The 27,676-nt window shown below is 38.3% G+C and overlaps 2 protein-coding genes across 2 annotated transcripts; one reads left to right on the top strand and one right to left on the bottom strand.

Annotated features, from left to right (window-relative positions):
• Positions 1 to 2,943: 2,943 nt before the first annotated feature.
• LOC104212668 (uncharacterized) lies at positions 2,944 to 4,542 on the bottom strand. Its single transcript, XM_009762012.2, has one exon. It carries the CDS (start codon positions 4,540 to 4,542, stop codon positions 2,944 to 2,946), a length of 1,599 nt encoding a protein of 532 aa, XP_009760314.2.
• A 3,270-nt stretch (positions 4,543 to 7,812) lies between these two features.
• On the top strand, positions 7,813 to 27,377 carry LOC104212667 (ABC transporter B family member 25, mitochondrial). The gene is made up of 20 exons (XM_009762011.2): positions 7,813 to 8,304; positions 8,387 to 8,602; positions 8,748 to 8,934; positions 9,143 to 9,204; positions 9,935 to 9,978; positions 11,888 to 11,990; positions 12,108 to 12,215; positions 12,420 to 12,503; positions 12,592 to 12,652; positions 13,445 to 13,590; positions 13,675 to 13,791; positions 14,929 to 15,014; positions 20,551 to 20,639; positions 20,952 to 21,007; positions 21,879 to 21,959; positions 22,049 to 22,114; positions 22,208 to 22,300; positions 24,462 to 24,526; positions 25,623 to 25,758; positions 26,682 to 27,377. Exons 1-20 carry the CDS (start codon positions 8,029 to 8,031, stop codon positions 26,808 to 26,810), a joined length of 2,205 nt encoding a protein of 734 aa, XP_009760313.1. The 5' UTR covers positions 7,813 to 8,028; the 3' UTR covers positions 26,811 to 27,377.
• Positions 27,378 to 27,676: the final 299 nt, after the last annotated feature.

Below are 27,676 nucleotides of genomic sequence, written 5' to 3' on the forward strand. Positions count from 1 at the left end.
AAAAATAAGAATGAGATGAGCCTCGCCGAATAAAAATACAAATTGCGGGGCCCTCAGTAAATACTTGTTTAAAATTACTTAGAATTCAGGAGGGCCGTTTAGCGAATTTCGCGGCCTCCGCAGAAAATAATAACGCGATAGTCTCTTTAGGCGCGTGTTTAATAATTTACTTTCTTAAGCTCGGGTGTGCATTTCATGCGACCCAAATCCAAATCCTAAAACATCAAATAAAATATGTTTCGGATTGTGGGTGCATTTCATGTGACACAGTCCAAGGATATATTTTAAGCGATGTTCACATTCTTATAAAAACAATAATAATAAAGCGGTTAAAAGATAAATTTGCACATAAGTTCATATTGTATTAAAAATCAGATAAATAAGCCAAATATAACAGTTGAGCGACCGTGCTAGAACCACGGAACTCGGGAATGCCTAACACCTTCTCCCGGGTTAACAGAATTCCTTATCTAGATTTCTGGTACGCAGACTGTAATATAGAGTCATTCTTTCCTCGATTCGGGATTAAAATTGGTGACTTGGGACACCCTAAATCTCCCAAGTGGCGACTCTGAAATAAATAAATAAATCCCGTTTCGATTGTCCTTTAATTGGAAAAAAAAAACCCCTGCGCCCCGCGGGTGCGGAAAAAGGAGGTGTGACACATAGTACTTAGAGATCAACTTCAAGTTTCTTCTCAATGCTAGAGATGATTGTCTATAGGGTTGCAATTTCAAATAGACCAAATTCCCAACTTGAAACTCCCTCTCTGTTCTCCTTTTGTCAGCATAGTATTTCATCCTCTCTTGTGCTTTAGTGAGGTTTTCCTTTAATAGCTATTGCATCTGTTGTCTATGCATCATTGTATCGTCATCAGCTGGTACCACAATCTCCAATAAGGAGCCCAATGACAACTGTGGGGGTGAGTAACCGTATAGTGCTTCAAATGGGGTGCACTATAAGCTGGTGTGGAAATTGGTGTTATACCACCATTCTGCAGCAGTCAGCCATTGTTTCCACTGTGTTGGCCTATTAGCAGTTATACATATGAGATAGTTCTCCAGAAACCTATTGACCCTTTCAGTTTGGGCATCACTGAGGGTGATAGGCAGTGTGTAACGAAGCTGAGTCCCTAGGAGTTTAAATAAGGCTGTCCAAAAGTGGCTTAGGAAACCTTGTCTTTGTCTATCACTATAGACTCTGGAATACCATGTAAGCAATGTATTTTCTTCCAAAACACCTCAGCTAGCTACAAATACTGCTGTGTAAGGGTGAGTAAGTGCTATAAAGTGTGCATACTTTGTCAATTTATCAACCACTACAAAGATCACTTCTTTGTTCTTGGATTTGGGCAACCTTCTATGAAGTACATACTGATGTGGCTCCAAGCCCGGTTAGGGATGGGTAGGGGCTGCAACAACCCAGGGTTGGCCATGTGATCATCTTTATTTTTGAGGCAAATATCACAACTAGCTACATGATCAATAACCATCTGTTTCATCCCAGGCCAATAAAATATTTGTGATAGTCTTTTGAGAGTTCCAAGCTGCCCTGAGTATCCATCTATAGGAGATCATGAAATATGGATGTCAACTGAGTTCTGAGCCCACCACTGGTATCAATATAAATTTTCCCTTTCTTTCTGAGTATGATGGCAGTGTAGTGCCATATGTTGGGTCCTTGTTAAGTCACAACCATTTGGCTAATGATTTCTGTAGCTTTATGGCCCCCTTCATAGCTGTGTGTTATTTCTTGCACCCATGTAGGAACTGATATACTGATGGCCTGCAATATACTGTAAATAATGTCTCCACTTTTCCACTACATTCAGCAGAGCCATATACTCCTTTTCATAGATGGATTTACCTCTGTGTCTTGGAGCCAAGACCTTGCTAAAGTAAGATATTGGTCTACCTTCTTGCATTAGTACAACCCCAATGCCCATTTGGCTAGCATTAGTCTCTACTATGAACTACTTGTTGTAGTCAGGTAATGCCAGCACAGGTGTAGAAATCATAGCCTTCTTCAATTATTCAAAGGCTAAGTCTGCTTCCTCATTCCACTTAAAGGCTTCCTTTTTAATAAGTCAGTCAAGGGTCTACAAATGATGCCATAGTTGGCAACATACTTCCTATAATACCCAGTCAATCCCAAGAATCCCCTCAAAGCTCTTATGGAGTTGGGCTTAGGCCACTCAACCATGGCCTTTATTTTAGAGGGATCAATTGAGACTCCTTCTACAGTTATAATATGCCCCAAATATTCAACTTTGGACTGACCAAAAGAACACTTAGACCTTTTAGCAAATAAGGAGTGTTTCCTTAGAGTATCAAAAATTGCACGTAAATGAGTTACATGCTCCCTCTCTGATAAGCTGTATATAAGTATGTCATCAAATAAAACTAACACAAATTTTCGAAGGAAAGGTTGAAAAACCTAGTTCATCAAGGCTTGGAAGGTGGCTGGGGCATTTGTTAGCCCAAATGGCATCACCTTGAACTCATAGTGGCCCATGTGAGTTTTGAATGTTGTCTTGTACACATCCTCCACCTTCATTCTAATATGATGGTAACCAGCCCTCAAATCTACTTTGGAAAACATCACAGACCCACTCAACTCATCTAATAGATCATCCACAATGGGTATTGGGTATTTATCCTTTATTGTAATGTCATTCAGTCCCCTATAGTCCACACAGAACCTCCAAGTCCCATCTTTCTTCTTGACAAGTAAGGCTGGAGAAGAGAAGGGTGATTGGCTATGTTGTATGATGCCATTAGTGAGAATCTCTTTGACATGTCTTTCTAATTCCTCCTTCTCGTAATAGTTGTATCTATAGGGCCTCAAACTAACTGACATAGCCCCAGGTTTCAAGGGTATGGTGTGGTCTAAGGTCCTGACAGGAGGCAAGGCCTTAGGCTCAGAAAATACATCTGAGTATTGTTACAGTACCTCCTCAATAGCCTCTCCAATTGGGTCTTGCTCTTCTACCTTTACATCACTCATCATGAACATGTGAGCTATTAGAGCCTGACCTTTCCTTAGAATTTTACCCATTGTTCCACTGGTGATCATATTCAACTTCCCTTCCTCAGTAATGCCCTGCAATACTAGCTTGTTTCCCTTATTACCAATGGTAACACACATCTTCTCATGGTCGAATTTGGTTGGATTATGCTTCTTCATCCAATCATTTCCCATCACCATGTCACAACCCCCAAGTGGAATAATCAGTAAGTTCTCTTGGAAGGGTCTACCTTCCATTTTCCATTGATAGCTCGTGCAAATCGAAGTGCACATAACATAGTTTTCATCAGCTACTGTCACTCTCATTAGTGGGCAGGGTTGGGCTTGGTACCCCGACTCCTTAACTGTGGTGGCATCAATGAAACTATGAGTACTCCTAGAATCAATTAGCATTGTTAGTTTCCTGTTCCCTATGGTACCTCGCACCAGTATGGTATTGACTCCTTTGTTATCACCTGATAGGGCATTCAAACATACTGCCTCTATGATCTCTTGTTCCACTTCTCCTTCAATGATCAACCCTGCACAGCTTTGTTCTTCCTCTATCTCACCAGTTTCAGTAGGAACCTCTGTTGTCCTTATCATGCTATTCAGTTGCTTCTTCTTGTATTGATGGCCTTGATTATACTTCTCACCACATTTGTAACACAAATGGTTACTCTTCCTATACTCATATACCTCAGGATTAAGCCTGAATGAATTTGGCTTAACTGCAGTTGCAGTAGGTGCTTTGGTACTACTAGGATTGCCAGTTATTAGAGAGGTTTTGGTTACTACTTTAGTACGTTTGAGAGCAGCTTCTATGGCCTTCTCCTGCAACCTAGTTTGTTCCATAGCAAATCGTAGAGTTGTAGGTTTGAATAGCTTCACCCCAAACCTAATCTCTTTCTTCAGAGCCCCAATGAAACTGGATATGAAGTGTGACTCATCCAAGTTAAGATTCCTTATCAGCATTTGAGCCTTCAACTCCTCAAACTTACCTAGAAATTCATCCACTGTCCTAGTTTGGCTTAACTTGTTGAATTCCTCTACTATGTCTCCCATTAATTCCTCCCCAAATCGAATCAGCAATTCTTCTTTGAATTCAGTCCAGCTTACTTCACCTTTACTTAGTACTAAGGAGTCGTACCAAATATCTGCCAATCCATTCAAATAGAGAGCAGTTACTTCCACCTTCAAGTTATCTGGAGTTCTATACAAATTGAAGTACCTCTCACACTTCCTAATCCACCCTTTAGGCTCATGACCTTCAAAGTAAGGTAGCTCCCACTTAGGCGCAGGAGCTTGTACTGTTGGAGGTCGATGCTGCCTTATTTCCTGACCTAGTATAGGCAGTAGACCATCACCTTGAGTTCTCTCCCCATGTGCTCTTTGTGGAACCCTTTCCAGATTAGTCAGTCGCTCTAGGATCAGTTCCAGTGTGCCCTGTATTCCATTTTGAGTACTGCAAAGTTCCTCTTGAGTGGTCATAACTTCATTCAAAACCTCCTCGTGTCTAACTAGTTTATCATCCATAACATTCAGCCTAGTTCCTTCAACTATCACCTCCTTCACAGTCACAGAATCGAGGCTCTGATACCAATTGTAATGAACTCAATGGAAGTAAGAAAATAAACAACAATAGTAGAAATCGAATGATCTTTTGGGGCAATTTTCTGTTTATATTAATAAGAGAAAAATGATTACAATTCTGGATGAAAATTAACTACTCTCTAACTAGACTCCGTGGCTGTAGATTCCTGAAGAAGAGAAGAGAAGAAGTAGGAAACTGTAGGAAGAAGAAAGGGAGAGAGAAGATAGAAGGAGAAAGAAATCGAAAAGAGAGAGAGAAGAGAAATACCCTGATGAACGATGCCTTCTATATTCTGTTGAAGTTGGTTATAACAACCCTTCAGTTGACGTGGCCAAATTGTAGCCCTTGGAGTTCATTAATGCCTAATCTAATCCTAGTCGTTCATTTAAATTTCTATTGCTCCCTTTCCTATTTTCTGTTATTGCCTACTCCCATTTGCCATTTCGAATCCCAGTTGCTTCTTCTTCTTAATAAGTCATGACACACAAGCAGCTGTTGAACCTAAATGTGTTAAACTTGTTTTGTAACTGAAAATTCCAGCAGTAATGGGGAAACTACTGGGTATGTTGATGGATCAAGGGATTTTACGTCTAAGCTCGATGGAACAACAAGGAAATCAACTGGGCAAGATTGGACAGTGGTGGTTCAATCTCCTGCCAGGCAAAATACATCTCCAAGGCTGAAAAAACAGCAGCAAACAGTAAGTTTTCCAGGTGGTCGAATTAATGTCTCAAAAGAATTTTGCTCAAATTCATTTGATGCGCTATTGAAATCTGCTGCAAATCAACATGTGACTGCTCCAATAATACATATATCCAATCTAAAGTTGACTATAATAATAAAAGAATCTCAGGCTGCTATGATGATGAATGTCAACCCCATGATCAAACAACCTTTGGTCACTTTGAATACCTCTGTACAAGAAGTTCCCTCCCAAAATTTAGAATCGTTTGGTGATCATAGTAGTGGTTCTGGGTGGCCTCTATTATCAACAGGGAATGAGAATGATGTTGTCAAGGAGAGAAATCAATTTTTGATGGAGGTGAGCAATGGAAAAGCTGATCAACATGAGGGTTATGTAGGTGATCGAATTTTGACCAAGCTCAAAACTTGGGCTGACCAAGTCTAGGATGATGATCTCAGTACCTTTATGATCATGAAGAATGTGAAGATGAGTCCTTACGCTCAGTTGGATCACCATCAATTCCAAGTAACAGAAGTTCTCTGTTCCATGCACATAAGAGCAAGCTCAACTCAAAAACTCCAATATTTGTTCCAAGAAATTCTCCAGATGTTGCTGCAAGTTTGAGTGATCGACCTACTCATTCTTCATCAAGTAAGTTTGTGCACATTTCAGTCCAAGAAAGGGTACTATTGGATGCTTTGGAGTACCACATACACTTGCACATTCGGCTGGTCCAAAAGTGAGTGCACAAGAGCTGCAAATTTCAGGTAAGTCTCTCAATAAAAATGCTCAATTCCAAGCCACAATAATTAAAACTATTGGCATAGTTGCAAAGAGGCATGAACCTGGTGGATTGGTTGAACAAGAACTTGCGAACAAGAACAAGAAAGAGGGGCAAGACTCTAATTTTTACCATATTTTATTCTCATTTTTTTGAGCATTATCATATATAATATCATCATAGAGTGTATTATAAACTCTGTGATGATCATAAAATACTTAGTTCTTTCTAGTTCCTATTTCTTACATGCTTGTTAGTAGATGAGGTTATTTATGCCTCCATAGAAATTGTAAGATAAGGTCTAGCTCAGTAGGTGTGGTTACCTTCCCCATTTGCCTTTGGGATATAACCCAAGAGGCTATGAGATCTTTTCCCTCGTGAGACATTGCCATCACGAGGCACCAGAGGTACTAGGTTTGGTCACCTTGCCAAGGCAAAGGATACCACACTACTATTTGCTTACTTGTACTTTTTCTTATTATGATTTTCTTTTATTCTTAATAAAACTAGCCCTAGACACCTTGCCTACTGGATTTGCTAAAAAAAAGTGATTTTAAAGTAGGTTTGAGTTAAATTTTAGATGTTGATTTTTCGAGTTTTGTTAGTTTTTTGAATTGGGTGTTGTTCCGTTAAATTGAAAACATCAAGATGAGTTCAAAACTTAAATCGGAAGTGATTTGGAGTAGATTTGAACTAAGTTTGAGTTAAATTTCAGAAGAGAATCAAGGAAGAAGACGAAGTCAGTTTTTGTATAATAATATATAATACTGTAGAACGATGTATATAGGTGTATAAATACCTCCTATACACTATTATACCCTTTTATAACTCTTATACAAGCGTCTGTAGACAATTATTTTTCACGATTTTCAGTTATAATTTTTGTTCAAAACCAGTCCAAATCTCTATTAAATGACTTCAAATTTTGTATACAACCTTCTTATACCATTTCAAATTTCTCACAACATCAGATTCGAATTTTTAAACCCACTTATTTAAACTTATTCAACAATATCACCTTACAAATCTGATTTTCACCACCCAAATGGATTTAGTCTGTTAAACTAAGTTGAGTCACAATTACTGATTCAAATATTGGATTAGAAGAATGAGCATTTTTTTAAAGTTGAATAGCGATTTCGAGAAACATTTGGAGTTGTATGTTAAATTTTAGCTTATTATTTGTGGTCTACAACTTTGTAAAGTTAAATATAGACCACCTAATTGCAATGTATGTGTGTGGGTTATATTTATGTGTAATTCTCTTGTTTAAATTCGTCCTATAAGAATGAGAAACTTAAGGTGCTTTTTAATTAATTTTGGATTATTAGTTTTAAGGGTAGATTTGAACCAAAAATTAATCGTAGGGGCAAATCGAATGGTTCAAGGGTAGTTTTGGCCCTTCCGTTAAAATAAAGAAGATTCAAACAAACATCATACCTAATATAGGTGTATTTATATGATTAGGCCTTAATTGTAACTAGGATCTTTTACTTTCATGTTAGCTAGATCGATATGGGATTTCAAAATTATACGTATTTTAAGAAAACTTTCTAAATTTGTTATATTTTTAATAAATAAATTAAAGTTGATATGATCAATTTTAATATTAATTAATATTAAAAGATGAAATCCTTGTAGCGTAAAAATAACTAAACAATCAATTAAAGCAAAAATAAAAATAAACTGACGTTAAAAAAAGAAAAGAACAGCTAGCTATATTTGGAGAGAACATAAAAATTTTCCAAAAATGGCTAATCGACACACGTAGTCTAGAATCTAATCAACTGGAGTAAAAAATAAAAAGGCCACCGTAACTAACGCTTGCCACCCTCACCTCAGCCGTGTCGTGACGGCGGCGACTTTTCATCTTAGCAATAATCGGAGAGTCACATACTTCTTATCTTCTTCAACTCCTGAGCTAGGCTCTCATCTTATAATAAGATAGTTAGTAATACAAAAATGCAGGGGAGTATTTGTTCGAGGTGTTTTAGTAGGGCTGGGGAATTCTTGCTCCAGAAAGCAGAAACCATGATTTTGAATTACATCCCTTCTCGCCTTTCTTTACATTCACAAGCCCTAAAACCCAGAAATTATCTCCATCATCAGTATCGCATCAGTACAAGACATCTTTCAACTAATAGAAACCTGTGGGATTCTTCTAGAACATCTTCTACTGGCTTCAGACAAATCAAGGCTTTCGTTTCTGATTTCCCTGCCAAAAACCCTAATGGCCCTGTAAGCTTTACTTTTAGTTTTAACTGTGGTGTCTTTTTTCGTTGTTTGTGTTGATCGTTGACTATTTTTTGGGGGTTAAAAGGATGGGATGCCAAATGGGCATGCTATGTTTTCAACATCTTCAAGTGATGGCAAAAAGCCTGTAGTGAAGAAAGATGAAACTGGGATTGCGGCAAAAAGTGATCAAATATCTGATGCGAAAATTATTAGCACTCTGGCGAAATATTTGTGGATGAAGGATAATTATGAGTTCCGCTTCCGGGTCATTGCTGCCTTGACTTTACTTGTTGGTGCAAAGGTGAGAGGGCAGTCTTTTTTCTTCTAGTCGTGTTTTTCATTTGTTTATTTAGAAAGGGCATCATAGCTAAAAAATGTGTGTTATATGCAAAGGTGGATTTTGATTAAATGCACAGTGGTGACTTTTGTGCATTTTCATGCCACAGGTTGTGAATGTTCAAGTGCCATTCTTGTTTAAGCTTGCTGTTGATTGGTTGACAACAGCAACTGGCAATGCTAACGCTCTTGCTGAGTTTACTACTGCCAATTCTACTGCTTTAGCTCTTTTTGTTAGTCCTGCCGCGGTTTTGATTGGATATGGTATTGCACGATCAGGGGCATCTGCTTTCAACGGTACATCACACCTATGAAGTAATTGCTTGTGCTTGTCTTGAGTATCAGAGTTACTAGATTTTTGTTCTTTCTTTTCGGTATAAGATATCCTTTTTCACTCATAAATGGATGATAGACATTTATTTCCTTTTCCTCATCAGCAAGTCCTTCACTTTTTTGCTCTCTATTTATTTTTCTAAATGCCTTTATCATTCTTTTGTTGTTGCAGAATTGCGAACTGCAATTTTCTCAAAGGTGGCGCTCCGCACTATCCGGTCTGTTTCACGGAAGGTACAGAGCAGAGTTTGTTTTGCCAGCTTTTTTTCCTATGGGTCTTTTAGATTAGTCATCAATGATAGGAACCACATCATTTCTAGATTTTCTTGGGTAATTCACGCTCGTGTAAGAGAATTCCGAAGGAATGGAGGGTAAATTCATGGGGTTATTGACCCAAGATTCAAACTAAATGTAGATGATGTGCTTATTGGAAGATGGAGTCTACACTATTATCTTGGACAGATGTGTGAGATACTAAGGTGCTTGCACTGCATTGTCTGTGTCTACAATGGGCTCTATCAATGAACTGCTATCACAATAATATCTCACACATTTGTCCAAAGTTGAGCTCTTTTGTTCTCAATGAAAGGTGAATCTTGGTCTATGTCACTGTCTGTTAGAGACCGTTCGTATTGGATGTTTGTGTAAAAAATGCAGTTAAGTATCCATTGCTTGCTGGACACAACTGCTTTGAAAAAAATTCTGAATATGTCCAAGTTCCTTGTACAAACTCCAGATTACGTTTAATTACTATATTAAAAGGATGGTGTCTCCTTTGGTGAATCACCATCTAGTATGTTCAGCTAAATATTATGCTCACTTTCCATCTGACATCAGTCAATGTTGAGAGTTCACATTTTCAGTTGTCTTTGTGCTTTGCATGTGTTTTGATTAATTCACATTTTGACTGAACTTAATTCTTCCATTTTAATATGCCGACGATAACAAGCCCTAATGTATGCAGGTCTTTTCGCATTTGCATGAACTTGACCTGCAATATCACCTTAGGTATTTCTTGAAACACCCTTTTAAACCTGTTGATTATGCATATTCTATTCTCTTGCAAGCAGTTAATTATGTGACTTTATTAGTGCATTGCCTCAGATGTAGCATTTGCCAGACCTTTCTTCTCTCCCCCATTCTCCTTTAAATCCCCCATTCTCTCATGTGACTCGTCTTTAAGATAGGAGGAATAGCTGAATTATTGGATCTAAAAAATGATTAGAAGCTACAATACAACATCTCTCTTGTCTTTGGAAGAAAGATACGCTCATCTCTGCCTTTACGTGCTGCAAAAAGTTAAGATCAGTCTGTACTGTTTATGTCTACACTTCGACACTATCTTTTAAAAGTGGAAATAATCATGTAGTTCTTTTTTTCTGTGTGGTATATTGTGCAGCTGCAGGAAACCAGGAACCCAGTTACTTGGAATATTAATAGGACAATTAAGAATACAACAACTAAGCCAAATGAGTTGTGGTCATGTTCCCCATTTAAATTGATCTCAGGTCAAATATTATAGAAACAAAAATAAAAATGGAAATATAAGAAGTTCTCTAAATTTCCTACTAGCATAAGAGTATCTAATAAGGCTAATTGGATAACTAAGCATACTAAAGCCAATTCCTGTGCACTTAATACAAGATTTAACGATCTATTGTAGAATTTATGGTGCCAACAATGGGATATTAGGCCTCAAGCTGCGCCGGTTCCCGTATCACATTGTAGCTTCAAAGACACCAAAAAGTTCAACAAAAGGAGAAGCGAATATATCATGAGATAAATGTAATTTGCCGTCCAACCAGCAGTGGGAACAATGTATTCCAAGGCTATGCTAAAAAAGCTCATTCTTATAATGACTTACACTCTAAGTTGCTCGGACTCTTCACTTTCGGTGGCACACCCGTGTCGACACGATGTGGTTGTGGGATCTGTACTGGATTTGGTCAACCGCTTTTGAGTACTTTGATAAAAAATCGACGGAGAAATTTAGGACATATACAATGATTTCTGGAATCAAAACAAAGCTAGAGTGAAGTTGAAAATAGAATACCTTGTGTACAGAAATTTCTACGTCAGTCCATTTCCTTGTATCTCTTCTCGAATTCTCCTCTTTATCAATATCTTCTCGGAATAGTTTGTAAGTTTTCCGCATGATGTCTCATAATTTAGACGTATTTTTATTACTTTATTTGTAGACATTTGAATTATTTTTACCCGAATGCTCGCACCCTTACCCACACCAGTTTAGATCATGAAGGATCTGACCTCTAGATCCGCACCCTTATAGGACGCCCACACCTGAGTCGGAGTAACTTAGCTTACAGTAAGCACCTACATCCTTGAAAATGCCTACCTTCAGGAGAAGATTATCGAATAAGTTTCAAATCTACCCTCTTCGCTTCCCAAGATATTTAGGGAAAGGGTCCTTGTCGGCCGCCAATTGCTGATGATGGAACGCATTTTCAATTAAAGGGTCCTCGCCTTGGATTTAGTTGGAAAGGTAGTGTTCAGCATGTCCCTTGCTTGCGAACTAATTGAACTTTGTTCAAGATCAAACTCTGCGTGGATAAACTAATTCAGTTAGCCTTATTAGTCTCAATAATGTGTTTCCTTCGAACACTGAGTTAAATAAGCCATACCCATTTGATTATTTATCCTGTGGACTTGGTTCTGTTCAATTCTATGTCAGGCTTCCTCTGTTTGTGGCTTTGTTATATATCGATTTTTCCTGATGCAAAGGATGCAGGTGAATGGGTACCACATGTCACCCAAATAAGATGCTTATGGCTGAGATTGTTTATACTTTCTTTTGATGTTATTCTAGTTAAAATTTTATGCCATCAGCTGTGATGTTGAGAAGGTGGTTTGCTTGAGTGTGATAGAGTTGTTTTTATGTTCTTCTTGCATCCTGCAGTCGAGAAACGGGTGGTCTTAATCGGATTATTGACCGTGGTAGCCGAGCTATCAATTTTATTCTTTCATCCATGGTATTCAATGTTTTCCCGACAATATTAGAGGTATATAAATTTATTCATTCCATCATTCAAGGCAGTTTTTTGTTTGATGAAAAAAGTCCTACTTAGTTATGTTGCTTTTAAGTATTACTCCAACTACATTAACATGAACCCTTTCAGATATCCATGGTATCAGGTATACTTGCATACAAGTTTGGAGCACCCTTTGCATGGATCACTTCACTGTCAGTGGCTGCATATATTGCCTTCACCTTGAGTATTACCCAGGTTATTATCTACTTACTGAAACCCATCTATTCTTTGTCTTGGCATTGTCTGTTATTTTGGGTTTCATGCCGTTCTTCCTCTTTGAGTTGTTCATTTGTCATACTGGCAGTGGCAGCTAGGTGATAGCTGATATATCAGTAACTTCTAGTGAGTCCAGCTCTCAAGTCTTTTGTTTCAAAGTTCCTCTTCATTTGTATCTTGCAGTGGCGAACTAAATTTAGGAAGGAGATGAATAAAGCTGATAATGATGCAAGCACAAGAGCAATAGATTCTCTTATCAATTATGAGGTAAGCTTGTGTTCCTTTATACCAAGATTAGCTTATCTGTTTATGTGCAATACACTTGATTGTGCTGGCCCTTATCATTTTTTTCCAGACTGTTAAGTACTTCAACAATGAGGTCTATGAAGCTGAGAAGTATGATCACTTCTTAAAGAGTAAGTCGTATTGCCTTATGACTTTTCTTTCGTCATTTCTTAAGCTCTTCCGCGCTCTTAATTTATGGTGTAAGTTGTGTATACGTTGGGTGAATCAGATTGCACCAACTGTGATATCATTTAACACAGTTTTGTTGGCAATTAGTACAACAACAACAACAACAATACAAACCTAGTGTAATTCCACGAGTGGGGTCTGGGGAGGGTAGTGTTTACGCAGACCTTACCCCTACCTTGTGAAGGTAGATAGGTTGTTTCCGATAGACCCTCGACTTAAGATAGTGAAGAAGCAACCAACAATAACAACAAGGAAAAAAAAAAAAAAAACCGAAGACACTACGTGTAATAACAAAGATCTAAAAATAAGAAATACAAGAATACTACTAGCAATACTGGTAAGAATGACACAACATGGTTTGTTGGCGATTAGTCTAAAGGTAAATTTCAGGAGAAATCATTGAATTTTAGAATGATTAGAGTTTCATGATAAAGAAAAACAGAAATCATTGTGCTTTATTAAGTTTCACAGAGTGGCGGTACCATGTTTATATGGCTTCCCTTCAACATAACATGTGTTTGCTTCACCTTATCAGAAAAAGAAAAATATGGGTTCACTTCACTGTCAACTTTGCTCTGGGATCTAGCAATGAGGAGGCAGAAGAATATGTGCTTTCTCCCAGTGGTTAAAAACTTTTTGTCGGCTTTTGACGTACAAAACTTTGATGTTGTGTTGTTCCTCCCCATTTTCTTTTTTCTGAATAAGCAATCATGATATTATGTGGTTGTCTCCAGGATATGAAGATGCTGCCTTAAAGACCCAACGCAGTTTGGCTATGTTAAACTTTGGGCAAAATGCAATATTCAGCATAGCTCTCTCAGCTGCTATGGTTTTATGTTCTAATGGGATTATGAATGGCGTCATGACCGTTGGTGACTTGGTAGAACTTTTTCTCCAATTATTTTAGCTGAGTGATTATTTTCTCTGCAGTGCACTCTAATAAGAAACATTACTATTTTGATAGGTCATGGTAAATGGGCTGCTGTTCCAGCTATCCCTTCCGCTGAATTTCCTTGGTAGCGTATATCGTGAAACTGTCCAAAGTCTAGTGGACATGAAATCAATGTTTCAGTTGCTAGAGGTATCAGCTAGCTTCCATGATATCATTCATTGTTTTGTTTCACTTGCTAAATACTTTTGTGTTGTGTAAAAGATTATAGAGGAAACAGTTAGTCAAGTAACATCAAACTTTGTAGCGGAAAGATAATCTGCAAATGTTGTAAGATTTGTGGTCCAGATGATGCCTCTAAAATGTTGTGCTCTTGCTTCCTAAGTTCATAATGAGATATTGTACCTCATGAGAAATTGTGCGTCTGGGGGTCAGGCTTCTTTATATCGGCAGGTTAAGAGAATTGGACATACAAACACCATAATTTTCTATACCCAGTCAGGATAGGATCTGAATGATGATAAAGTTGGCTCTTTTCTGGAGTAATATCTTCTTGGTCCTTCTTGTATTTTGTGTACCAACCGCTATCTTCTTTTCTATTTCGTCCAGTCTTGCTGTGATAAATCCTGTCTCTCTTGTGTTTCTTTCCTGGCTGACTGATAATATTCTTCTCGAACTTGAGTAGCTCGAAATGTTGAAAGAGCATGATCTCTCGAGGCCTAGCATAATTTCATCACTTTCAGAATAAAATGGAAGTTGCTATAAAATGAAGTTATCTTTTTTCTTTAATTAAGTTGCATAACTACTGATCGAAATGATAAATGTTCTGAGGGGATCAGTATGTTCTGAATTATCAGATGGTCAACAAGGATTGGTACACTAATGCCCTTCTTTTGCGTTGATCATTATCTTGTTCAGTATTCTTTTTGATAAATCAAGAGAAGCTCCATTAATGCGCACCAAGATGGTGCCAAAGTCTCCTTGGATACAATTGTTAAATGTTTAGTCTCCAAATATCTATATCCACATATCTCTTTATCCGTTGCACTGTTAGTATCACGCTGATAGTAGACCTTGATGATACAGAAGTGTTGATTTGGCCCCAAACACATTTACTCCTGCCATGGCACATCCTTGCAAAACTGAACCATCATTTCATAAGCATTGAAAAGAATGACCACCAGAAATACATCAGACACTCATGGAGGAACCATTTTTTCTGCTATAGCATTTATTCATTTATGTGATAGTAATACATTGCGCACATATTCTATATGTCTTGTGCATATGTAGAATTGTTTTGAGCAAATCTTTGAATAATATGTACAGGAAAGGGCTCAAATCAGAGATGCAAACGATGCGAAACCTCTTAAGTTAAGTGGGGGTAGCATTCAATTTGAGAATGTTCACTTCAGGTGCATATCAAATTCTTTCTTCTTTTGTTATTTGCTAAATGATATATGGATTATTCGATTGGTTGTACTTTTCCTTAAGCGTTGTTTTCACTCAATCATCAGTTTGTGCACTTTCTATATATATATTTAGATAGGTAGACAAACATTATCAAACATTCTGGTGTGATGATCTCTGATGTACTGTGAGAAGGTGTACTCTGTTTAAGAAAATTATATATTTAACCCCTGGAGATGTATATTTAGAACTAAGCTTCAGTGTTAGACTGGTGACTTAGTTGAATTTTATCAATTTGGGCCTGCAATGAAATTGTCACATGTTGCCCAAGGGCTTAGTTCAAGTGGCAAAGGTTGAAGGACTTGTGATTCGAACCCTACGTCATGCGAACTAATTCTAGTATATAAGTGGAGAAGGGTAGAGGGGCGGCCCATTGTCCCCGAGTTGCAAAGGCTGTGGTTGTTCCTAAGGGTTTGCCCAATGGATTTCTCGGTCATTAAAAGAAAAAAGATGTTGTCACATGTTAGCTTAGCACTCTTGCTTGTCGGTTATTGCAGTTTGCGTTTGTGGCTACTTGTGATTGGACTTATTCTTACTCATCTTATTTATGATATAGTTCGTCTGATGTTTGCTTGTTGTTCTCTTAGGAAACAAGTGCTTTTGACAGTATCATACGCCTTATTTTTTGGGGTAAAGAGCAGTATCATACACCTCATATCAACATCATGTTGATTAAGCCAACTTATCTAACATCCCCACTAATTTTATGTCTCTGTTTTGCATGCCTAGAGCCATTTCGGTTAGACAAGAGTAGATGCCAAGGGATTTCTTGTTGGAAGAAAGGAGGGGGAATAGAAATTCTATTTGGTAGATTGGAAGAGAATTGCATTTCTGTTGACAGAAGGGAGCTTACGGATACGGTGTATTTCTCTTTTTGACAAGGTAATAATCTTATTGATATAGTGGGGTAAGTCGATACAAGTGGTAGAGAATCTATACAAATATCAAGTTCTGTATAAAGAAACCCGTTCATCTATACTGACTGGCATCTCGTGGGTGCTCCAAAAGTGTAAAAGAAACAAAAACTTGTTCTTATTTGTACAAAGGTATTTTTGGCTCCCTCAAAAGCTCTCCTGTTACTCTCTCGAAGTGAGTGGTGCTATATTCTGTGCCCGCGATTTTCTTTTCCTACATCTGAATGCCCAACTGAACATGACATCCTTAACCATAGCTGAAGTGCTGACATCACCACTGCTTCCACCATGGCTTATTCACTACTTGGCTGTGCACCAACAGGTGATTTGCATGCTCTCCCATCAACTTGTACATGTAACACCAATAGAGAATTTCTACCTTTTAATGTAAACTTGAAGAAAATGGTTGTGGAGATTCCCCCATGTGGAAAATGTTATATAGTAAGGTAATGATTGCCAAATATAGCATGGTTAATAATGGCTGGTTCTCGAGTGAAACACGGAGTGCGTAGGGTAAGTGTATGGATGGGGATTATTAAAGGCAGAAATATGTTAGTGGAGCATGTTGGGTTTGTGGTGGTAATAGCACAAGAATTTGCTTTGGGAAGGAATTTTGGTGCAGGAATACTAGTCCAGAGTAGACCTGCCCATAGGCTTATAAGTTGGCAAATAATGAGGCCATGCTGGTGGATTGTTTGGAAGAGGATCTGGGAGTTGCATGAAATATTAAGTGCTAGAAGTAGGACAAGATGTAATGGAGGGTATAGGGATGAAAATTGTTTTGCTTAAAATCATGCTACCGGGAGTTAATGGAGGAAGCAGAGAAGGAAGAGACGTCATAAAAGATGTTGGCAGTAAAACACCAGAAAAGAGTACAACAAGTAAAACACCAGAAAAGAGTACATCAACAATAGCAAACCCAGTGTAACCCCACAAGTGGAGTCTGGGGAGGGTGGTAGTATGTAACTAGACCTTGCCCCTACCTTCAAGAAGGCAAAGAGGCTGTTTCGGAAAGACCCTTGGCTTAAGAAAGATAAAAGGAAGGGCAGCAACAAGCACACTAATTAGAAAACCGAAGCAAAAATACAAAACGAAAACTGAGTATTATAATCAGAAGGCTGAAACAAAAGCAACGACAAATAATCACAGAAATCAAGGAATACGAAAATACATAAATAGTGCTAACTCATGTACTAAAGCTACTGTTATAGACAAAGACAACGCTAGACGACCTATCCTAACCCTTTACCGTTATTCCCAACCTCCACACCTTCTTGTCCATGGTCATGTAGGAGCAACGCCATATCTTACCTAATCACCTCTCCCCAATACTTCTTCGCCCAACATCTACCTCTCATTAGGCCCTCCAAGGCCAACCTCTCACACCTCCTCACCGGTGCTTCTGTGCCTCTCCCCTTCACATTGCTTGAACCATCTAAGTCTCACCTCCCGCATCTTGTCCTCCGCAGGGGCCCCACACACCTTGTCCCGAATAATTTAATTTCTTATTCTATCTAGCCTGGTATGCGCGCACATCCATCTCAACATACTCATTTCAGCCACCTTCATTTTTTGGACATAGAAGTTCTTGACTGGCCAATTTAATATAGTCGGTTTGACCACCATTATATAAAACTTACATTTTAGTTTAGGTGGCACATTTTTATCACACAAAACACCTGAAACGAGCCTCCATTTCATCCCTCCCACCCTAATACGATGTGTAACATCCTTGTCGATCTCTCCATTCCTTGTATAACTGACCCAAGGTATTTAAAACTCTCTCTCCTAGGATGACTTGAGAACCAAGCCTCACTTCTTTGACCACAACCTGAGTCGTCCCACTGAACTTGCCCTCCAAGTATTCTGTCTTGGTCCTGCTCAACTTGAAACCTTTAGACTCCAGGGTCTGCCTCCGAATCTCTAACCCCCCGTTAACACCGCCTCGCGTCTCGTCAATTAGAACAATGTCATCTGCAAATAACATGCACCGCGACACCTCTCCTTGTATGTGGCACGTCAGCGCGTCGATCGCCAAGGCAAAGAGAAATGGACTGATGGCAGACCCCTGATGGCAGACCCCTAATGCAACTGGGAAGTGTTCTGAGTCCCCTCCCACGGTCTTCACTCGAGTTGTAGTTCCATCATGCATGTCCTTAAATAACCCTAATGTAAGCAATATGAACACCTCTAGCCTCCAAACATCTCCACAGAACTTCCCTTGGCACTTTATCGTAAGCCTTCTCTAAATCGATGAACACCATATGTAAATCCCTCTTCCCCTCTCTATACTGCTCCATCAACCTCCTTACAAGATGAATAACTTCCGTAGTCGAATGTCTTGGCATAAATCCAAACTGGTTTTCAGAAATATCCACAATCCTCCTCAACCTCAGATCCACCACCCTCTCCCAGACTTTCATAGCTTAGTAACTTGATGCCTCGGTAGTTGTTGCAACTTTGGATATCACCCTTGTTCTTATACAGCGGACCATCGTACTCTATCTCCATTCTTCAGGCATCTTTTTTGTCCTAAAAATGACATTAAATAACTTAGTGAGCCACTCCAAGCCCGCCTTACCCCATGCTCTTCCAAAATTCCACCGGGATCTCGTTAGGGCCGGTCGCTCTCCCCTTGCTCATCTTACGCATAGCCCCCTCGACCTCCTTGGCTCTTAGATGCCTACAATATCCAAAGTCCCGACGACACTCAGAGTGTTCTAAATTGCCTAGCTCAATGTTCCTATCCCCCTTTTCGTTCAAGAGTTTATGGAAGTAAGTCTGCTATCTACGTCGAATAAGTGCCTCATCCAACAAAACTCTGTCGCCTCGTCCTTGATGCACTTCACTTGGTCCAGGTCACAGACCTTCCTTTCTTGCACCTTGGCTAACCCAGTGTTGTGAAAAGCGGTCGCTTCCTCGCTTAAAGCGAGAAGCGAAGCAAGGTGACCCTATGACCGCTTCTGCTATATGAAGTGACTCAGGTAGGGAAAAGCGTGCGCTTCGCACTAAAAAGCGAGAAGCGACGAAGCAAAGCGAGGTGACCGAAGCGAGCGCTTCTCTGTTTTAAACACCTGCCAACTTTTTTAATTAAAAAAGAAAGGTGCTCTTTTATTAAACCATACGACCAGCAGCAACAGAAAGAAAGAGGCAACTAGGGTTCCAAGTCTTGTACACTTTTCAACTTCAACATACGACCTCCTCCTCCTCCTTCTTCTTCTTTCACTGTTTCAGCGTCCAAATAGCAGCGAAATGTTGGCGAATTTTTTTTTCCGTTCGGTTCTTCTTTCTCAGTCTTCTCTTCATTGAAATGCTGCCCAGTTCTTCTTTCACTGTTTTTATGCTGCCCGGTTTCTAACAGAATGGTATACTGCCCTTCCTCTTAACAGAATTTATTTTAATATTTTTTTTAAATTCCGTTTCACTTAAAAAAAGCAAGCGCTTCACTTCTCGCTTCTCGCTTTAAGCGAAATGGTGGTTGTCGCCTTTCCTCGCTTCACGCTCTTCACAACACTGGGCTAACCTGTACAACTTCTTATCCCCTAAACACCAGAAAAGAGTAATTTTTTCAAATCGTGTGCTGTAAGGGATGCTACGTTGACCCTTTATGTACCTAAGGAGGAGGAAGAGAATCACTTTACCATTTCTCAAGAAAGGAGGAAGAGAATCATGGTCAGTTGGTGTTATTGGTGCAAAGAAAGTTGCTACAATACGAATGACATTTTTTTTTGCACTGCAAACTTACTTCATAGTTGAGGAATTTTGCATATTCATTGTTCAATGTGGCATGGGTTTTACCAAGCACAGTTTAGGAGACATTACCATGTTGGAGACAATGCAAATTGAGGGAAGAGTGGAGTGCTACCTGGAGGAAGATGCTGTCCTGTTATTTTTGTACAGTGTTGAATGACAGGACAGAAGCTTGTTCCATGATAATGAAAGGGATATGAACGGTTTGAAAAGGTTTCTTATTTCACGTATTCATTTGATGTAAATAGAAGATCCCTACTTGTATAGGTTATTAGGGTAACTTATTAGCTAACTGAGGTTGAACCACTCATTTTTTATACATATTTTCTGACACCATCTTGTCTGGTATTAATGAAATTCCTTTGATTTATCTAAGATATTGCACAGGGGAAAAGATACTAATTCTTCTATCTCATAGTCTGATCATTCTGTTTCTGCCCATATAAGCACTTCCATGTCAGGGCTTTTGAGCTTTTTAATTTCTCGTCACATATCCATTCTAAAGCAAAGCTTGTGTTATGAGCTTGTGTTTACAAATTTTCCTAGGTAGCAATGCTGATGTTACATATTTAATGCTTTCCAAGTACGTTTTCTCAAAAAAATGCTTTCCAGGTACTTTGGAAGTAGGAGATTTCCAGAGCTCTTTAGGTTCTGCAGCTTTGGTAGTTAGGTTGATGTACAGCTGCTGCTGTTCATTTGAACTGCAACTCATCATGATTATATTTGCTTGAAGTAGATATGCTTGCTTTCACTACTGTTCCACCTAATGGACTAGTGAATGTGCTTGTTGATCCTTGTTCTTTTCATTTTTTCATAGTTATTTGACGGAAAGGAAGATTCTAGACGGGATTTCTTTTACTGTGCCAGCTGGAAAAAGTGTAGCTATTGTAGGAACGAGTGGTAGTGGTATGGTTTCAGTCACTGTTCCTTATTCTGTTTCAACTTTTCAGTTTTATTTATTTATTTTGGACTTGATTTTTCTGTAATCTAGTGACTGTCCATATTCTAGCAATCTAAATATGGGCCTACCCCAAATCCCGACCAATACAAGGTCTCTTAGCTGACTGAAATATACAACCTTTTTAAGAGGTCACTATGGATTTTCAAGTGTGGGATCTCCTAGATTATTTTAAGTTTGTGTAGAACCTTTGATTATGTACAATCTCATTGTTTATGCTTTTTTACTAGCGCTGATCCGCATATTACTTTCTATTACAGGCAAATCAACCATTCTTAGATTGCTTTTCAGATTCTTCGACACCCATTCTGGAAATGTAAGAGTAATCATTGTGGGATATTACTTATCTACATATGCTCAGTTAAAACTTACTAGCGGCCAAATCATATTGCTTGGGCCTGCTTTTCATCACAATGTTTGAGAGCTTTATGGTGTGTCTTATCATATTAAACTTGGATTGTTTGCCTTAGCAGTTTATGTGGTCTGTCGCTGTGCACTTCTTTACTGTAGAACAATAAATTTGGATCAATTTCCTGGCTAATGTTTTCCTGAAAATGATTAGTTTTTCAATTATTTCATGATCGCTTTTTAATCATTAATAACAGACAAAAAGGCCTTAAATGGCATGCATGATGATGAAACTGGTATTTCGCATTTGCTTAAAGAGAAGACTGACTGACAAAAACTACAAACCGTATGTTGTTGACAAATCATATGCTGAATTCTCTTTGCAATGTTTGTCAAACTGCTGAATAGGGAGTTTTATTGCGATGGAAATACGAAAGGCATATAATTTAAAGAATATGTTTGTAAGAAGGAATCTGGACAATGTTTACATCTATCTTTGTCCATGTGGTTGATGAACCCTACTTGTTAATGTTGCGATCTCATTAACTGTTCATTAGGCGCTTTGCAAATTCATGTGCTGTGGAAGCCGAATTTCCAAGTTTATGCACCCTTGTAAGTTAACATTAGCAGGGGACTGGATTTTGTCGTATTCCACATAGAATTATGTTGATCCTGTTTTGCTGCATGTTTACGTGATTGAAATATTAGAACACATAAGATAGAAGTGAAGAGGTAAATGTAGATAATTGCACGTGGAACAGTGAATTTACGTCTCAGGCAAAAATTTTCTTTTTCTTGTTAGATCTTTCAGCTTTTTGGTGGCATTTTGCTCTTGGCAGGTAAAAATAGATGGTCAAGATATTCGGAAGGTTACACTTGAGAGTCTTCGGAAATCTATTGGCGTTGTTCCCCAGGATACTGTAAGTTGTCATAAATTATGTAGCTTAATATTCATCGTGGTCCCTGTAAAATGCGTGCGTTGAAAACAACGATTTCTTTGTTTTTCCAGGTCCTATTCAATGACACTATATTTCACAATATCCACTATGGACGGCTCTCTGCCTCTGAGGAGGAGGTCTGTTGAGAATTTTATATTTTCTTCTATTTCAACCTTCAGTTGCTATATTATCTGAGTCTCCCCTGTTATCAAATGAAATGTTTCAATAAGGTGTACAATGCTGCTCGGCAAGCTGCAATCCATGACACTATTATGAAATTCCCCCAGAAGTATGCTACAGTGGTGGGAGAACGTGGACTTAAGGTGAGTCCCTTTTAGTCCCCCCATTTTCTCTATTTGTGTGCAGGAGCATGTGTTGGTACCTTTAGGTCTATCCTTTGCCCCTCCGTAATCATGTTGAAGTTTATCCATGTAGGCAGGACATGGAAGAGTAATCATGTCATAGTTGGCGCAAAATCATATGCATCACTCATTAAGATAATCCATGTTGATAGTAGGTTAAAATTTGATCTTCTTCTAATTGTCGCTAAAGATTAGTCAGGACAAGTCAACATTCTCCATTTGGATTTGAAGTTAATGTTTTTGGTTACTTAGAGTTGCAACTTGCTAGCACAGATTTCGGGTTAAAAACCAGACATTACACCTAATTCTGCACTTCTGAATTCTGATGTGATCTTTCTCCTAAACCGGTATGCAGGAAGGAACTATTAGTGTTGGTAGGTGATACAAATGAGTTTTCACAATTTTAGGGTTTATACCAGGGATTTTCGTTAAGCTTGTAGTTGCTTATCTAGATCTACGTATGGATGAGCTAACTAACAATATTCAAGATGGGTCTCATGGTATATGCTACCTGCAGACGATATTTTCTTAAACTATGGAGTCACTCAAGAGTAAGGGTTTCAGGATAAGTAGAAGTAAGATTGAATATGTGGACTGCAAGTTTAACCAACACAAAAAGAGTGAAATAAGATGAAATGAGACGGGATTGTGGTGCCTAAATGGATAAAACTCGGATATCTAAATTTAATCTGGAAAGTTAAGGCACCTCTCAAGGTGATCTGTTTTTTCATGGTTGGTGGCAAGAGAAGCATGTTTAACACAAGAAAACTTGAGTAGAAGGGGTTTCCATTTTGCTCTAAATGCGCACTTTGTGGTACAGCTAGAGAAACCAATAGCCATTTGTTTCTTCACTGTCCTTGTCACTTACCAACTATGGCAACTTTTTCTGAATATTGTGGGCCTTAAATGGAGTATGCCAACAAACACTTGTGATCTGTTGAAGTGTTGGAATTATAATGGGTGTATAGTGAGACAGAAGAAATGGTGGAGATCGGTTCCTACTTGCATTTGGTGGATTGTCTGGATGGGGAGAAATTCAGCAATTTTTGAAGACGGAAGCAACTCGTTAATATTAAAATGAATTGTTTCCTTTTGTTTCATTTCTAGAGTAAAGATAGCTTTTAGAGGAGGCAGAATCTTTAGTAGATTTAATTGGTGCTCTGCAACCTTAGGTTAACATAGCTGAGGTCTGCTCTTTTTGTAAATATAGCTCGACACTGCTTTCGTGCTGTTTTTTGTTCTTATTAATATATATACAAGTTACCATTCTCAAAAAAGATATTTCGGGAGAATGTTATGACAGATTAAGATGAAGCATATAGAATCAGAATAGGATGGTTGAAGCAGAGAAGTGCTACAGAAATTATGTGATAGGGGAATACTTACCAAAGTGAGTGAAAGGCAAGTTCGATCAAATGGTTGAGAGACCAACAATGTTGTATGGGAGTGAATTTGTGGTTAACATGCTGATGTTAAGATAGATGTGGGGTTGTACAAAATCAGACAAAGATAAGGTCACTTGAGATGATTTGTCATATTCTTTTTCTTTTTAGTAAGTCGGTTTGTCATATTCTACTTCGATCTCCAGATGTACCAGTCCATTGGTGTAAACCATGGTGGATTGAGGGCGTAAAAAAAATGAGGTAGACATCAAACCACGTGGAAGGAGTTACTTCAAAGGACCTACAATCTCTTGGATTCCAAACAAGCTCAGCGAAAATAGCGGACAATAGAAGAAAAAGATTCGTATAGGTGATGCCAATTAGTGGGAATTAGGACATAGTCATGTGGGTCAGAAATTTGTATGCAGTAGAAGATGTAGAAAACTTCTAGTGTCAGTGAACCAACTTTTTGAATATTGGATTGAGAAGAGTCTGATTGGAGCGACATGAATTCTGAGAGTCCATCTAGCTGACCCAACTAGCTTGGGCTTGAGGTATTATTGTTGATTTAGGGAGTGCAGCACAATAAATGAGATATCATTTTGGGATTACATAGCACTCCCTATCCAAATATTTATTCTTTTATACAGGACTTGCGTTTCAATTCTTTTCTACTTTGAGAAAGTTATATATGCCGCTGACTAAAGGCAGGTCTTCCCTTTTCTGTCTTTCTCCTGCAGTTAAGTGGTGGCGAGAAGCAAAGGGTTGCACTAGCGCGTGCATTCCTTAAAGCACCTGCTATATTGTAAGTTCACCTGTCACCCTTCTAGTATAAAGAAGTTGTGTTGTCTCAGAGATTGCTACCAACCTTCATTTTCTGTATGTTCTCATAAATTAGTCCTTGCTTTCCAAGTAAAAGAACCTTGAGGTTATAGAATCTTTAAGGAATTATAACATTTGTTTAGCAAGGTCAATTTTAGTTATGAGGATTGGGTATTTGAGACAAATAAGAACTTTTTGGAAAGTGTCATACTCTGCTGTTTCACTGTCAGAAACAGTTTCTGGAACATTTGGAGTCAGTTTTTTCCTGGAAAGGCAAATTAAATTAGCAAATATATTGATTTTATTACTTTTGGTTTGGATATTTAGGTTACAATTTGGTGGAAGCTACAAAGATTTGTGCTCACTTTGTTCATCTCTTTTCTTGGTGTCTAGACAGCTTCATTTGTTTTTCGCAAAATAAAAAATAAGAAAATACAGCTTCATTTCTTTTCGGTTTCCTTTGCTTAACCCAGAATGTCGCTTTTACCTTCATAATACACATTTAACAGACTTGTATCCAGCATTTTACCTGCTCTTAATACTGGCTTACTGAAGGCATGTTAGGAGAGAATTTTTGCTTGGACAGCTGAGACAGTTTATCAAAGACATTCTCTTTCCAGAATGTAACAATGTTTAGGCCATTGTTTCAAGCATGTCTTACATGATGAAAAATTCAGATGTCTCTTTTTGGTTGGTTCATCTTCGTTGCCGTGCATTTTTCTTCATTCATTAAAGTGCACTTTTTTCTTCATCCACGTATAAATATTGTGTTACTGACAGGCGAGAGCTTATATTTGCTTCATGTGTCATGAAACATGCTTCTTTTATTTTTAGTTGCTCGGTAAAACTCCGTTATCAGAATCGTGAGTTGATAGCATTCTAATGTTGACTTTAGGCCTTATATCAACCTGGGAATACTAGGCTGATTGTCGTGTTAACTGGAGGTTAATATTTTCAAACCAGGCAGCAAGGCTTTGACTGACCATCTATTAACTGAGAGAGGATTGTTATTAATTTAATTTCTTTATCGTTTGTTCTTCCTCTAGAGAATTGTTTCTCACCCTTTTTTTCTCTCTTAGGCTTTGTGATGAAGCCACGAGTGCACTTGACAGCACGACAGAATCAGAAATATTAAGTGCTTTGAAGTCTCTAGCAGATAATCGGACTGCAGTTTTTATTGCCCATAGGCTCACTACAGCTATGCAATGTGATGAGGTTTGTTTCTAGCAAATATATTTCATGAATGCTCGTTCTCCAATATATATTATTATTCAGTATTCTATGCATCAGATCAGATAGAAATTAACCTACTTATTTCTTTGGCTGACCCAAAACTATATCCACTCTCGTAATAGTGACTTTTTCTCTGCACTAGTACTTCATAATATTCTACATTTAAAGTAACTGAGGACCCTCTCTTATTGTGTACACTAACCTTAATAGTAGTCCACAGCTCAAATTGAAACCAACTTTAGGATGTGGGGAATATTGGCTAAATTTGATTTCTTTAAATAAATAAGACGACCACTGATATAAAATGAACAATTCGGAATAGGAGCGCATTACCTTGGTAATTTGGGTGGTGTGTAGTATGTTTCGCAGAATTTCACCAGAATTGTGTTGTTACAAATTGTTCTCTTCTAACTTATTTCATTATAACCGTGGTTACAAAATTTCCTTTTTCTTCTTGGACCTTGCAAAACCAGAGCGATATTTAGTGTGTAGTTGTTGAGAACATTAGTCCTTTTTGTTTAAGGTTATTAGAATTAATAGACAACGATAGGTTATAAGCTGTTTAACTATAGCACAAACGCAAATGTATTTCTTTGTTAGCTTTTTGGTGCAACATGGCCTTTGTAAACGATGTAGAATCCATGTTAGATATGATCGAGGCATTGCACACTTTGTAATTTTAACACAGGCTTAGTGCTGTTATACCATTTATAAAATATCATTACTTATAAAAAAAAGAAAAAAACTATATCACAAACGCAAAGTGTTGAATATAACATGATGTGGTCCTTTGAGTCGGCATTTTCCACAACTGTGGTTCAAAATGTTGTATCTTTAGATTGTAAAGTTTAACTTACCCTTTTTACTAGTTCATTATAAATTGAATGTGTGGTCATGATTATCAGATCGTAGTCTTGGAGAGTGGGAAAGTGGTGGAACAAGGGTCGCATGAATTTCTTCTATCTAGGCCAGGGAGGTATGCACAACTTTGGTCACAGCAGAACACTGTTGATGGACTCGATGCAGCGACATGAATATTCCCCTCCTGTTGTTTCAAGAAAGGAAAGACGTTACCGACTTCACCACCGAATTCGGCCCAATCATCTCACTTCAACTCCAATAAAGGATATCAATTTCCGATCCGCTTTTACCCTTGTTTACCATATTTAATCCTTGATCTAGTGGGACAGGATTTGTAGGACAAAGAAGCCAGGCCCCATGTTAGTTCATGTGAATGAAAACGACAAGCTTCGTGGTTCTCCCTACTTCCTGTTTTATACGCTTCTTGCTTGGATAGAGCAGGTCAAAGTAATCTTCTCAATGATTATATTTTAGACTACCGTCATCTAGTTTTGTTAGTGGTAGCTACGATTAATCGGAAGCAGCTATGTATTATATGTACTGTTAAAGTGCAGTGTTCATTTTTTATTTTTCTGGAGAGCCAAGGAGTATCAACTCTAGGATTCATAGCTTGCTGTTAGGATTCATTCTTTGGACTTTGTAGTCGATGCTATACATTGTGTACAACCCACAAACACACATTACATTGTGTGAACATCTTATATGCACTTGCCCTGATATGGGGTAACTCCGTTAGTGAAGGAAGGCATCTCACATTGCCTTAATTCGATATGTTTCATTAACTAAATTAAACATTGTACTAAACGTCTTGTTGTCTGCAGCTGAAAATGAATGTTGGGATTTAGAGAAAAAGCAGATCTAATTTCTTTATGTGAACTTAATCACCACACTCTATCCCTTCCAAAAAGAGAATGGCATTCAAAGCATAAATCTACCCAAGATGCTGGCTAGGGGTGGCAAAACTAGTCCAACCTCATTTGACTCACCCAACTTGCATAGTATTTAACAGGTTGGATGTGAAAGATTGTAAAAATTGCAC

This window comes from Nicotiana sylvestris, chromosome 7 (genome assembly GCF_000393655.2).
Source record: "Nicotiana sylvestris chromosome 7, ASM39365v2, whole genome shotgun sequence".
Taxonomy (NCBI): Eukaryota; Viridiplantae; Streptophyta; class Magnoliopsida; order Solanales; family Solanaceae; genus Nicotiana; species Nicotiana sylvestris.

What these genes read in the sequence shown, in the direction of transcription:
- LOC104212668 (XM_009762012.2), bottom strand. Translation starts at nt 4,542, where the DNA reads ATGGATGATAAACTAGTTAGACACGAGGAGGTTTTGAATGAAGTTATG.
- LOC104212667 (XM_009762011.2), top strand. Translation starts at nt 8,029, where the DNA reads ATGCAGGGGAGTATTTGTTCGAGGTGTTTTAGTAGGGCTGGGGAATTC. An exon ending in AGGGGCATCTGCTTTCAACG is followed by an intron (nt 8,935 to 9,142) that starts GTACATCACACC and finishes TTGTTGTTGCAG; the next exon opens with AATTGCGAACTGCAATTTTC. An exon ending in CAGCTATGCAATGTGATGAG is followed by an intron (nt 25,759 to 26,681) that starts GTTTGTTTCTAG and finishes CATGATTATCAG; the next exon opens with ATCGTAGTCTTGGAGAGTGG.